At 38.9% G+C, this 13,078-nt stretch overlaps 1 protein-coding gene across 4 annotated transcripts in view; it reads right to left on the reverse strand.

Moving 5' to 3' along the window:
- Positions 1 to 4,975: 4,975 nt before the first annotated feature.
- Positions 4,976 to 13,078, reverse strand: part of znf644b (zinc finger protein 644b) — a 39,568-nt gene continuing 31,465 nt past the window's right edge. For all 4 annotated transcript variants that reach the window (XM_074669069.1, XM_074669065.1, XM_074669066.1 and 1 more), the window contains 4 exons: positions 10,808 to 11,356; positions 10,005 to 10,091; positions 9,765 to 9,861; positions 4,976 to 7,554 (listed from right to left, as the gene is read on the reverse strand). In XM_074669069.1, coding sequence (XP_074525170.1) covers positions 7,359 to 7,554; positions 9,765 to 9,861; positions 10,005 to 10,091; positions 10,808 to 11,356 — 929 coding nt within the window. In that variant the 3' untranslated portion in view covers positions 4,976 to 7,358. The remainder of the gene's footprint in view (positions 7,555 to 9,764; positions 9,862 to 10,004; positions 10,092 to 10,807; positions 11,357 to 13,078) is intronic.

Raw genomic sequence — 13,078 nt, forward strand, 5'->3', positions numbered from 1 at the left:
CGTCCGAGGAGAAAACTGCACCTACACATAAAGCTCCTGGGCCCAGCGGTTACTAAACACTTTGTAATTCCATGGAGCTGTTTCACACCCCTCCAAGTGCTTACAGGATGCATTCCCAACCATAAATATTCACCTTTTTGCGAGAATGATTGAGTGATTTAATGCAGTCTTTGTCTGTTTGTGTGTGAAAGGGGAAAAGAGGTGTGGTGCAAAGATGGACATCATGAGTGTGGATGGAGGCCATTATTATTATTATTATTATTATTTATTTATTTATTTTTTTAAAAAAGGGAAAAGGATTCTGCAGTCCAAGTTTAATTTGATGGATGAGTGCGGACACTTGGGCACAAAAACAGACACGTTAAGATTTTTTTTTTCCTCTCTCGTCAGTTTATTCTTTGGCTGTACCCGAAATCCTGCCTGACTCGTCATTTCTGGCTCATATTCTACATTTCTCCCCTCATCCAAATCAAAACCCTCACCGTGCTCTTACACGGCCTGTCAAGCTTCAAGTTTAGTGATGTAAAAAAAAAAAAAAAAAAAAAAAAAAAAAAAAAAAGGAGGTCAGTCTGAGCCCGGCGGGATGCAGGGCAGCTGCTCCCTGACCGGTTCTCCCGTCACACCTACTGCAGGCTGCGGCTCCGTTTCTGAAGGCATTTGGTTGGCGAGTAATTAATAGGAAATAATGATGTTGCCGAAGGTGCGGCATTGCTACCGAGGACGTGAGGACGGGGCATATTGTTGAGTGCATTACTAATCTCTATACTGTACATGGCATAGTGGGTATGATGCTCAGACTGTGTTTGTCTACTGGGTGTGATTGAGCTGAATTAATTCGCAAAGCAGCTCGGTTAAAGCTGGCGTTTGGAAACACGCTTTGCGTAAAAACGCACAAATGAAAATACACCCATACGTCCATCCACCAAGATATGTTTAATTTTTTTTTATTTTGGTGCACATAAATAAACAACTCTGCTTTTCAACAAACACAAAAATCCCCTTTTCCTCCAGACATACAAAAATAAACCCTCTGACTCAGGTAATTACAGCAGATAATGTAACATCGCACCATAACGCACTTGTCTGCCCAATTAGCCGAAACAATTATTGCAACTTTGACTTTAATTACGTCTCAATTTGAAGCCTCGCGCTGGTCTATAATTCAGTGATTAAAAGCTCTCCATGCCCCAGTGCCTTTAGGGCAGCGCATGATTAGGACCTGTCAGCTGCTGCACTGAACGGAGGCAGCCATGCGTGTTGTGCAACATGACCCGCTGTTGTTAAACCTTGTCAACATATTAACCTGAACTCCCCAGTCATTATGGCCTGAATTGCTTACATATGAAGAGAAATGTACACATATGTGGGTATAATTGAAAAGAAAAGAAAAAAAAGGAGGGGAAGCGTTTTCTGGATTTGACGTCACAGGAGTCCCCAGGCCCTGTTAGGAGAATAAAAGCTCATTATGTGACGGCTGCAGACATAAATGTGGACACATCTTTTAAAACTTTCATATGGCAGAAAATAAAAGGTGAAATAAGATACACAGGTGTTCACACTGTCTCCAGGATTAAATCCTGCTGATCTGAAAAAATCATGAGTGGTGGGGATTTGTGATCGTTACATGTAGACAAACAGAAGTAAAGAGGTTTGACATGAGGAGAAAGACTGTTTTGGGGAGGGCCAAAAGGTTCATCTGAAGCACACTTGATCCTTGTCAAAATATATTGATTCCTGTTCTTTCAAGAGACAGTTGATGTCTTCCTTAATTTCTGACTGGCCATCTGGACAGGCTGATGAGGAGAGACGAGTGTTTTCTGTTCAGGTTAAAGGTGAAACACGTCAGGACCATGAAGTGTGAGTTAATGAAGAGCTCATTATTATTTTTCTGTCAGGAATGAAGTGAAACGTCCTGCACGGGTCAGTGTTTTCCAGTCTTTTCAGAGTGTTTAGTGCGTTTAACAGTTACACGCTCCACACGCAGCACACTGAAGGTGGTGTTTGCATAAGTTTGCAGGAGTGGCCGAGCTGTTGATGCAGACCGAGGCCTGAGGTTTTTATGAATTTCCCTTCAGCCACAATCAGTGCAAGCCAGTTTCCTTTGGTGTATCCAGAGGTGAATAATTTATGGGAGGATAAAAGCGTTTGTGGTGGAGAGCTAGACAGTCAGACAGTAGAAGGAGGCTGGCTGGAAACCCGCCCCCCCTCCTCCCACAAACCTCTAACCCCACCAACCCCTCCAACTGAGCTCGCCCCTCGCCGCGTGGTGGCCTTGCACGATGCCTCCTCGGACGGCTGCTTGAAGTGCAAATCTGTGTTCCAACTTGTTCCCGGTGCCTGTCAGCATGTTTTCCTCTTGTCAGCAGCGATTGAGTGTGGGCCTGTGTCACCCTTGTACCGCTGCTGTAACAGGATCATTGACAGGCCAGTGACACTGCCCAACCAGATAATGGAAACCTATTGATTTTTCTCCTTTTTTTTCACACAGGGAGTCTGAATAACTGGCCAAAGGACAGGGTCATGATCAATGGTCCCGATCTCTGGATAACTGCTGCCACAGATGCCAAATGGGGAAAAAACACAAGATTGGGGGACAAAAAAGTCAAGACTAGCAAACAAGAAAGTCCATGGCACACTTTCTAAGAATACAAAAACTCATAGAGACAGAGTGTGAGTCTTTAAATGAGATGAAAAGCAAAATCAAACAGTCTTAGCTTATCAAAAAAAATCTACAAAAGAATTCAACTTTTTCTGTTTTTCTGTTGTGTCCATCCATTTTAATCAGTTTCATCAATAATAAGTGTTACATGTGGACAAAGTGCAGGTTCTCACTGCATACAAGGGGTTAGCAGTTTTAATGGAGCAATCTCCAGAGAGGAGGCCCCTTTGATACCCGTGGCCATGATAAGCATGCATTGGCTGTCTACCACTGGACCCCATGGCAGATGGCGAGTGCGGGTCCTGAAACAACACATTTCTTTATGTCAGCCGTGTCCCTCTCTGCCTCTCTTTCTCTCTTGAGCCAGTAGAATAATGAAAAGCCCAATTCTGGTCATGGCTAACTCAATCTCATTATAATCTCTCCTTTTTATTCATCCGGCCCCTTGGGATGCTGTCTGCCAGCGATGTGGCTTTCAACCTCCAGAGAGAACATCTTTTGAAAGAGCCAGGAGACCTAATGAAGTCACAGAGTGGCACAATTATTTCCCAAAGAAGGAGCATTAATGTACTTCAAAATTCCCTCCGGAGAGGCATGATGACAATTGGTTTGTACAGCTTTGATCGCTGCTTTAAATACTGCCCAGGATAAACTGCAGGGTTAGCCCCCTTTGCCACTGGTAAGTAGAAAACCCAGAAGTGGCTATCCAGCATGAGATACATCAAATAGTCAGCCAGTAACACTGAACACAGAGTTTAAAATAGCACATAGCCCTCAAGTTGCTTCCTGGTGGGAATAAGGGTGCAAAAATGACAAAGAGAAGAGTATCTTTCACCCCAAAGAGCTGATGAAAAATAACTCGAACCACAAAGGGTCATCAGCTTAAAGTTGTGTCTGTGCTCAATTATGAAAGAAAAAACTCTTAAAGCTGTAAAGGCCCAATCACATCACCTCCTGACACTTTCCAGATAGTTTGAGGACTATCAGCCCAGAAACTTCCTCTTCACACATGCACCTCACAGCAGGCGTGTATCTGTCTCTGAAAGGCTTTCACAGCTCAAAATACTCAGTTTGCTTTAGGAAAAGAGAGATGCATGCAGGAGGATTGGTGACTGTTTGGTGAGGATATCACCAGAAAATGAAAGCATGTTTCCACAGCACAAACAAACCAGCAGGAAACAAAATACTGGTAGCAGAGGCAAGAAGAGCAGAGTTTGGTTGGAAGATAATTTGGTGAATTTGACAAAAAATAACAACGACAAAAAAAAACAAAAAACTAATCTCAACAGATTACTGAGTGAGTCATCCGGGATCTTTGCAAAAAATCTATGATTTTTTTTCTACACAGCATTTTAATCCCTTCAATTGATGCTTACCAAGTGTCTTAAATATCATAACTATAACTAAACTCATTAAATTTGTTTATCATTGACTTTCTCTCCAAAGCAAGCAGCCACAAAGGGTCAATCGTATTTGAAGAATTGGAAAAAAATATATAAACCTTTAATGATGTTTTACCTTCATGTATTTTTCTGTGACAAACAGCCATCCTTTTACAGCCACGAAAACTTCTGGACTAACAGGAACCTTAAGTATTTCAAGACATTCTCAGAAGGAAATAGAAATTTACACCATCAAGAAACAGAACTCCCTCTAACACTCCTTATTTTGTATATATATTTGTGTTTTTGTTTAATATATTCATTTGTCCACACTTACTTTTTCCATTTAAAGTATTATATATTGTATCAAAACACTTTATCTCACCCATAAGGACCCTGTTGTCATGTTTGTTTGTTGTATATGTGTTGCAAAACAACACAAATAAAGTATAAAAACAAAAGTTCATCTTTATACTTTACAATAACTTTTCCTAAGTCATATAAGGGCATCAGTATTAACATCAGCCTCTCCCCTAACCAGCTAAAACTCCACAAAGGACCTTTGAGATTAATGTACATAGAAAATGTAACTATTATACAAAGTCATAATCAAATCTGAGATTTATATGCAAACATTTTTAAGAATATTTAACACTGTTAATACTGAAGTGAGTGGGGTAATAGTATAAATGACTTAAGTGTTTGATAACTTGCTTTAGTAAGGTCATATGAAGGAGCTCTGCTTCAGTACAGATGCACAATTTCACTGATTTAAATGCAAACAGATAAACATGAAAACATAGATGAATTAATTCCTAAGTCAGACATGTTGGAGGCACTCTCACAAGAGAACAGAATTGAGCTTGCAGGGACATAGGACTATTGTAACAACAAAAAAAAAAAAAAAAAAAAAAAGATTAATTACTGCTGTTTTTTTCTGCACTAATTGGTTGGGCCGAGAAAAACTTTTCAAATCATTTTATGTCCAAATTTTCCAAATTGGGGTGAGCTGGGGAAACAATTGTCTGTAGAACATAGGAAATCGTGGCCCCACCAGGATTTCCATGCTAATAATCTGGACAATGTTTGAGCCTGTTTGCAGCATTTCCTGTCAGGTTTGTCATGTTCACTGTCCATGGCATCTTAAAATCACACTGTGGTTAAAGTGAATAAAATATAACATAATATTACCTTTAGATGTAATTCACATCAATAAATAGTTTATAAGTGAAACTCAGTCATTCAGGGGGCATTTTTAAAATTTTGGAAAGTGAGCCTCTTTCAAGAGAACATCATTTATTCCATGGACCCCCTGCCCTATGAAGAGTATAGCAGTAACATTTATGTTTTCGAACTTTTGGGTAGAGGATGACGAAGATGCTAATTCTTCTACAGGTCACTCTCGCCTTTTAGGCATACTTTTTCATAATATCTCTCTTTTTCTTGCTGGCCAAGTCCTTCACCATAAGTTTTAGTTTGCTCTGTGTGTTTTTACACATTTCTTGACAGATAAGACATCTTAAAACCGCATTTTACTGTGTACATCTATCTCCATCCATTCAATGTTTATATTCATGTATCTCCAATATGGCCGTGCATCTAGGAATCTACCTAGATCGCGATGTTCATCAATTCAAACACTATCGTTTGAAAGGTGACAACAGTCAAACTTTGTTAACTCATTGTATACTTAAGAGCAGTAGTTCCCAAACTTTTCAGGCCATGCACCCCCTTTTACGTCTCAACTTAGCTGACGTACCCCCAATGCCCAAAACATAGAAAAGAAAAGTCGTAGTCTTTATAGCCACATGTACAGTATCAAGTTTAATATAATGGGCTACTGTTAACACAGAACAGAATGTCTAATATTGGGCCTAATGATCTTTCACATTAGAAACAGAGGGAGAATAAGAGTAAGTGACAATATAATAATGGCAATAACAATTCTTGAAAGTCAAGTGTGGTTGCTGAGCGATGAATAGCAGTCATTACTATGGAACAAAAATTCAACATTTAAATATTTAATTAATTAATATTTAAACTGTTAACACCCACTAAAAATTGTTTGAATTATTTATTTAATTATTTATCTATTTATTTATTTATACAATATCAATATATAGTAATGGTCAGCTGCCATTACACTTACGTCGCACAACCCATAGTGGCAGCTCACACTCCACAGGGGGTGCACACGCCACACTTTGGGAATCCCTGGTTTAGTGTCCAGAAGGTGAGCAGACTACCTGTTCAGTGTTCCTCGCAGCCCGGTGCTCTGAGACGTGTCTGTAACATGTAATGTTAGTGAATCCTGGTTCTGTCCAACCAGAGCTCATCTACCAACTCCAACCTCACCAAGCAGAGCTAACATAACCTCACTCTTCATTTTATTGATAGACTCTCAAGTTTGAACAGACCACTGCAGAATAACTGCTGACTGTGGGTTGGAATGAACATTAGCACAAACAGTTTAACTTGTGCTTTCTTGTAATCACAGAGTTGGAACATGTTTGGACACTTGGAAAGCTCAAAATAAAAAAGAAAATAATTCCTTCAATGTGTCTCAAACTGAGATGTTTTCTTGATAGCACACATCCTACTAAATTACACTGTGGTTGAGACAAAGCAGGAAACAATGACAGAACAAACTGTCCCAAAACAATGTCACACCCTGGATGTCACTTTGATTAGGATAACACTTTGTTTGGTTGGTACCACATGTCAAATATCACACCAAAACTCCCTGTAACAAGCAGGGAGGTGAATCCCTTCAAAGAAGCTACAAACTAATGACAGCCTCCTGAATGCTGCTCAACAAGAGCACAGGATCGTTTTATGTTGGCTCTGAAAGAAAAGGAGTCATGGACTTAATTGCAATTGTTTGGCTTTTGTATTTTTCTGTTATATCAACAACGATGCTTCTTTTGACTTTTCTTGTTCTTGCAAAAAGTTTTTCTTAAAGCAGAGTACAGTGCAGAGATTATCTGTTATAATGAGATGCTTTGAAGAAATTGTGTTGGAACAGTTCTATTTAAAATGAAACATTCTTATTATAACAATACTTTGTCATGATAAACAAGGCACTTTTTCACTTTTGCTTGCCCTTCATTGCAGAGCCTTTTAACAGCAGCTCTGTAATTTTAAATCTGACTGTAACTGACATTAAATACATACATGATACTGAAAGTTGTATTAGCTTTTTTTTTAAAGCGAAACATATGAAAATATCCTACAACAAATATATATACAGATTTATCATAATATATTATGACACTATTCTATACTGTGGATACAAGTTTCTATGAACCCTAACAGGACTAATCTGAGGCAGCTGAAGGGTTGCACTCTGTGTGCTCACCGGACATGCTTATTGATATTTTGTGATGACGACTCAGCACTTCTACCATCCCTGTCCCTGAGTGGGGTATGCTGCTGTGCAGGAGGTGCCTCTGTAAATGCTTGACCCAGTCCTCCTGAATGGAGAGAGGGCCCTGGAAGACAAGGTCACAGAATCTGGAAGAAAACAAGATCAGAGTAATAAGACGTTAAGAACATCCAGTGAGGAACATGCAGCTTATACATCGTGTGCAAGTGTGCACATGAAGTGAGAGATGTGAACAGGTATGTCTAAAGCTGGCTCAAGATTCAGTTAACTCGAGAGAGGACTCTCAGTTCTCAGGATTAAAGAGATTCAGTCCATCTTTAAGCTTCAGTCAAACTGACAGGAGATTTATTTACTGTAAATCTGAAATAGCAAAAATCTCCAACTAATACTTTCCACACTTTAAAAAGGGGATAATCTGCTTTCCAAAATTTTACGCATGGATATAAGGTAAGAATGCTGGATGTTCAGACTTGACGTGCAGATTTGCAAACCTCTACATGTCATATGTTGCAGAAATACTTAAATCTGTCTGTAAACTGATCAAAATGCTCAGTTCTTAAAGTAATACAAGATCTCACAAAGACTTGCTGAAATGATGAGGTCTTTACATAAAGATTGCATACATGGTTCATCACACATTGGAGGGATGGGCCTCAAACACCAAGGTCTGCTGGCCTCAAGAGGGCTGGCCAATCAGAGGGAAGGGGGTTTGTGGAGAGGGAAACCTTAAAGAGACAGCGACTCAAATGAAGTGTTTTAGACAGAGGCTTCAATATGGAATAATGGTTTTCTAAAACAGGGATTTTCAAAGTGGGGGCCACCAGGGAGCATATATATATATATATATATATATATATATATATATATATATATATATATATATATATATATATATATATATATATATATATATATATATATAAACATACAACATGTAAAGTGTTGTAATTGTTGGGTTCACATGTTAGCAGTTGTAGCCAACCACACCTTGTGTGACAGCTGCAACTTCAGCATGACAATGTCATGGTCTGTGTCAACCTGGTGGTTTGCGCCGATCTTTGAGTTATCTAAAAAAACTGAACTGAACTTTGAGGCTCTTCCCCTGTAGACCCACTGACTATATGTCAGAAAGGAGTACCACACCTTGGCTAACAGAGCCCTGAAATGCCTTTACCCTTTTGCAACAACCTACTTGTGTGAATCTGGCTTTTGATTGTGAATAGTTTCCTGGTCTACACAAATGAAATGAATATTGAAAAGTAAATAAAAGTTTGAAAATACTTTCTTAAAGTTGACGTTTTTTTTAAATATTCTGAAGCATTCTCTCTTGGTTTCCAAAGTGGGTCCCCAGCCAAAAGCAAATGCTGTTTGGGGGGCCTTGGTATAATAAAGTTTAGGAACCCCTGTTCTAAAACACCAGTGCAAAGGGAATACACACACACACACACACACAAACACACACACACACACACACACACACATATAAATATATATATATATATATATATATATATATATATATATATATATATATATATATACATATATATATATATACACTCAAATTCTGGCCCTTTAACATGTTTACCTTCAAGAAAACCCCTTTACAAGAAATTCAAATGATGCATGTTTACGCCACATAAACAGTATTAAACATGCAAAACACTGTGTGTCCTAAGTCTAAATTTGTTGTATATCTCAACATCATCATACTTGTCCAAAGAATCAATTCAACTCCAAAGTATCTATTGTGTTTGCTTATTTTGTCTTTAACCTAAATGCATGAGAACAGTGGTGGCCATCTTTAAAACAGCCAAACAGGTGTGGTAACCCTGCTGTTAGCACCTGTAGAGGTGGGGTCTACTCTGTTGTGGCATTAACCTGGCTCATGCATGACACTAAACCCTTTTTATCTATTTTTTTACACCATGAGTACAAACTGTCTGTTTTTATCGCTGAGGGTGGTCATGCATACAGGCCCAGGTCTGTTTGTTTAGAGAGGACACAAAGAGGCTCAGTACTGGCTTTTACGTTGAGTTTAAGAAGCAACTTAACTAATATAACACTAGTCCAACCCAGAACCCAGTGTGATCCCAAAATGAACCGAGAACACGACTTTTAGCAGTTAAAAAATGTATCAATCCTTATTTTACAGCATTCAGTGGCAGGTTTTGGTAATTCTTGGTTCTGTTAGGTGGATTGTTGGCTTGCCCTTTCTGTCAATCAGAGCCTTCAAATCAAACATGTTTCTGAAATACGTACAAACGTAGAGAGCTCTTTTAGCCCGCTCTTAACTCAGAGACTCACGGTAACAAACATAACCTTCCTTTGTGTGTACCTGCAGGTCAGTGTGTAAACCTCAGCATTCACGGAGGAGAAAATCTTCTTTCTCAGCCCAGGCCTTGATTTCAGCTTCCTCTGCTTATAATCATCGCCTAAAAGCCAAAACAGTTCATCTTTATCTGAGGGAATGAATTAAGTCATCACCAAACAGAGGCAGAGATAAATTATCCCAAACACCTTAATCACAGTTTGGGGTGAAAATGAGGCTTGTTGAAATTGAAACTGTGAAATTTACCGGCTCCTTCAAACATGCTCGTCCTCTTTCTTTGCAGCGGGGAGGTGTGGTTACATCTTCTGAAGACAAACTTTGAATCACATTCATCTGAAACACAGAACAATTAAAACAAACTGAGAATTTAAGCAAGAAATCAAAAGTTATTGTCTAACAAGGCTATCACAGTTTTAATGAACTTAATCTTTATCCTCAAAAATAAAAAAGAAAACAAGGGTTAAAGTAATCAGAATACTGCAGCACTGAGAGAAGAAATAAAACATGGCAGGATTGTGTTTGAGTTCATGCAGTAATTTGATTATCAAGGAAAACTGTCAAACCACCCGGCGTGCTCTAAAGTCTTCCTCCACCTGGTTTCAGACGTAGATTCTGATTTACACTTCTTCTTGTTTGAAAAGTGTTACCGGTGAAGTTTAACACAATTCTGTGTCTTCAGGGGGGCGATTTTCACATGCACCACCTCCTGAGAACCACAGAGGATTCATAAACTACTCCAAAAATCACAGATCTGTTAGTCCTGTGACGGAAAGCTGGCAATGACACTGCTGTGCTCCGGAGCCTGTTCACAAATATTCAGAGGTGGGAAGGCTGAGAGTTATCGCAGAAATGCTTTCAAAATGAACCTGCTTTCAGTCTTTAATTAGATATTTTACTTCAGAAAAGGAGGAACTGTCTCTGGCAGGGCAAGTGTTAAAGTTTGATGATTTTACAAATCATCTTTAAAAGACCAAAGATGTGAAAAACTGTGTTTAGTTTTTTTTTAAACAGTCAAATAAAATTGGAGACTCTTGAACAACACTGCTCACCGTGAAGCCAAGTTGTTCCAACTCTGGTCATCTCTGGCTCTTCTTTGTAATCTTCAGTAGGACCACAGAGCTTCCTGCCCTTCCTGCCTGCACAGGTTTCCTGGTTGGTTCCCGTTCTTTCCTGTCTCTTCATCAATAGCTCAACTAAAGTGCTCTGAGAGGTCATTGCTGCCAGACTCTTTTTCTTTTCTGTGTCCGTGTTCTCCTGTTTTGATTGAGAGTTGTCCAACATGAGATGTGGATTCTTCATCTCATGTTTGGTTTTCAGTGGGACTCTCCTGTGCATGAGGACCAGGCCTTTGCTGCAGAGGAACTTCTGAGATCGAGGGGAGAGTCGTCTTTCATTGAGGACTTGAAGGATGTTCTGTTGTTCCTGTTGGTCCTGCAGCAGTTCATTTAAGAACGACAGAGGAGACTTCACGGTGCTGGTTACGCTTCTACCGATTCTCTTGAGGTGTCCTCTCACGTGGTTGGAGAGGCCGGTCTTTGTTTCAAACCAAGCCCGGCACAGGGGGCATCTATGCTCTCCATGAGTCTCTACTTTGACAGCTGTAAGAACAGAGTTAGTCAGACATTTAGATTAAAAAAGGCTCCAAGCAGTGTCTACATGAAGAGGTACATTTAAAGCACACAAAGCATCAAAAAGTAGTTGTACCATTGTGATTGTAAAGTAGTCACAGTATTTCTAAAGAAAATTCAACTAACAGTGTGGGAATTATCGGCAAAATGTGAAAAGTGACAGACCTAATCTGAAATATTACCTCAAGATTAACTTTTTTATTTACTTTAAGGTCTTTTGGCAATATGTCAATGTTTTGAGATGTTACCTCCAACCTCTGTTTTTGGGAGAGTTTGTCTGTCTGTGAACAACATACTTGAAAAGTAACAAACAGATATTGATGAAATTTTCAGGAAATGTTCAAAATGGGATAAGGAAGAACTGATTAACTTTTGGAGGTGATCCGGATCACCGTCTGGATCCAGGACTTTTTTTAAGGATTCTTCATCATAGTGAGATAGAGCCGTTTTCACAATATGTGTATATAACTCCACCATAAATGGTCAGATTGCTTTGCAAAACAATCCAAGACAAGGTCACCATAATTTCTGACAGATGTAAAAGTATGATCCAGATCCTGGAAATATTCTGGATACTAAGATCCAGAATATGAAATATGAACTGGGTCATCATAATTTTCAACACCATCAGGTAACAAATTATCAGTCTGCTGAAAAGGAGTATAACATTAAAGTAGGACTACAGTGTTGGTGACAATCACAATATGCTTCGCGGAGGTCTGTGCTCTCTGAGTGCTTTTCTAGTTTTTGTTTTGCAGCTTAAAATTTTATAGGTTCAATGTCACTGCTTGTGAGACATACTCTCTCTTAACAAGTAGATGTTTTGGGGAAAAAAATAGTCCTTGAATAAGCTACTAAAAAACCAGAGCTGACACTTCATATCAGACAAAGGCAAGAGGCAACCTGGTGATCACAGAAAAGCTTTCAGCAGATAATTAACCAGGACCCCTTAAAAAGAGCTCAAAATAAGAAACTGAGATAGTTTGCCGTGGGGTTTTAAGGGGATTATCCTGATGGACTTGTTCCTGATGATCCAAAGATGCTAAAATGTGTGCTATAGCATGAATGGTTATGATATTTGCCATAACAGCAGCATAGCTGAGGTAAAGGTAAAATTGTGGTTGTATAAAATACACCAATGTGAGAACTTGGTAAACAACAGTAACATAAAGAATAGGTTACATTAAAGGTCACAGATAATAACAGTAATTCAAATCTGTGATCATGTTTGCAGCTGTGTGAAGCTGAGCGCACTGAAAAACTCCAGTGATGATAAAAAAGTAAGATGTTTACATTAAACACTAGGGTAGTTTAATGCAGGCATTTTCTGTTACACGTCAAATTACAATGTTTTAGTTATGGCACTGAAATAGGTCATGTTCTAAATGATGTGTACATTTACATTTTTTGTCTAAGTCACAAACTTAACGTTTTACAAAACTACATTAACTATTTGTATAAAGCTAAAGCTCTGTACATTCTAAAGAAACTCAACAACTCTTACTGCCGACGTCTTTAAATGAATGGATTCATCAGGATGTGAAAATGTGAGAGTTCAAAAAACACATGAGAGGACACAAGGCTAGGTCAAAGTTAGGAAATGGAGCAGAAAAAGAGAAAATTGGCGGTTGAAAGTAGATCAGAATGCAGGATTAGAAATATTTGGGGCTATTTGGGTCTTTGAGTTTTGCT

This window comes from Halichoeres trimaculatus, unplaced genomic scaffold (genome assembly GCF_033239565.1).
Source record: "Halichoeres trimaculatus isolate MK-OKI-2021-1 unplaced genomic scaffold, fHalTri1.1 fHalTri1_scaffold_4, whole genome shotgun sequence".
Taxonomy (NCBI): Eukaryota; Metazoa; Chordata; class Actinopteri; order Labriformes; family Labridae; genus Halichoeres; species Halichoeres trimaculatus.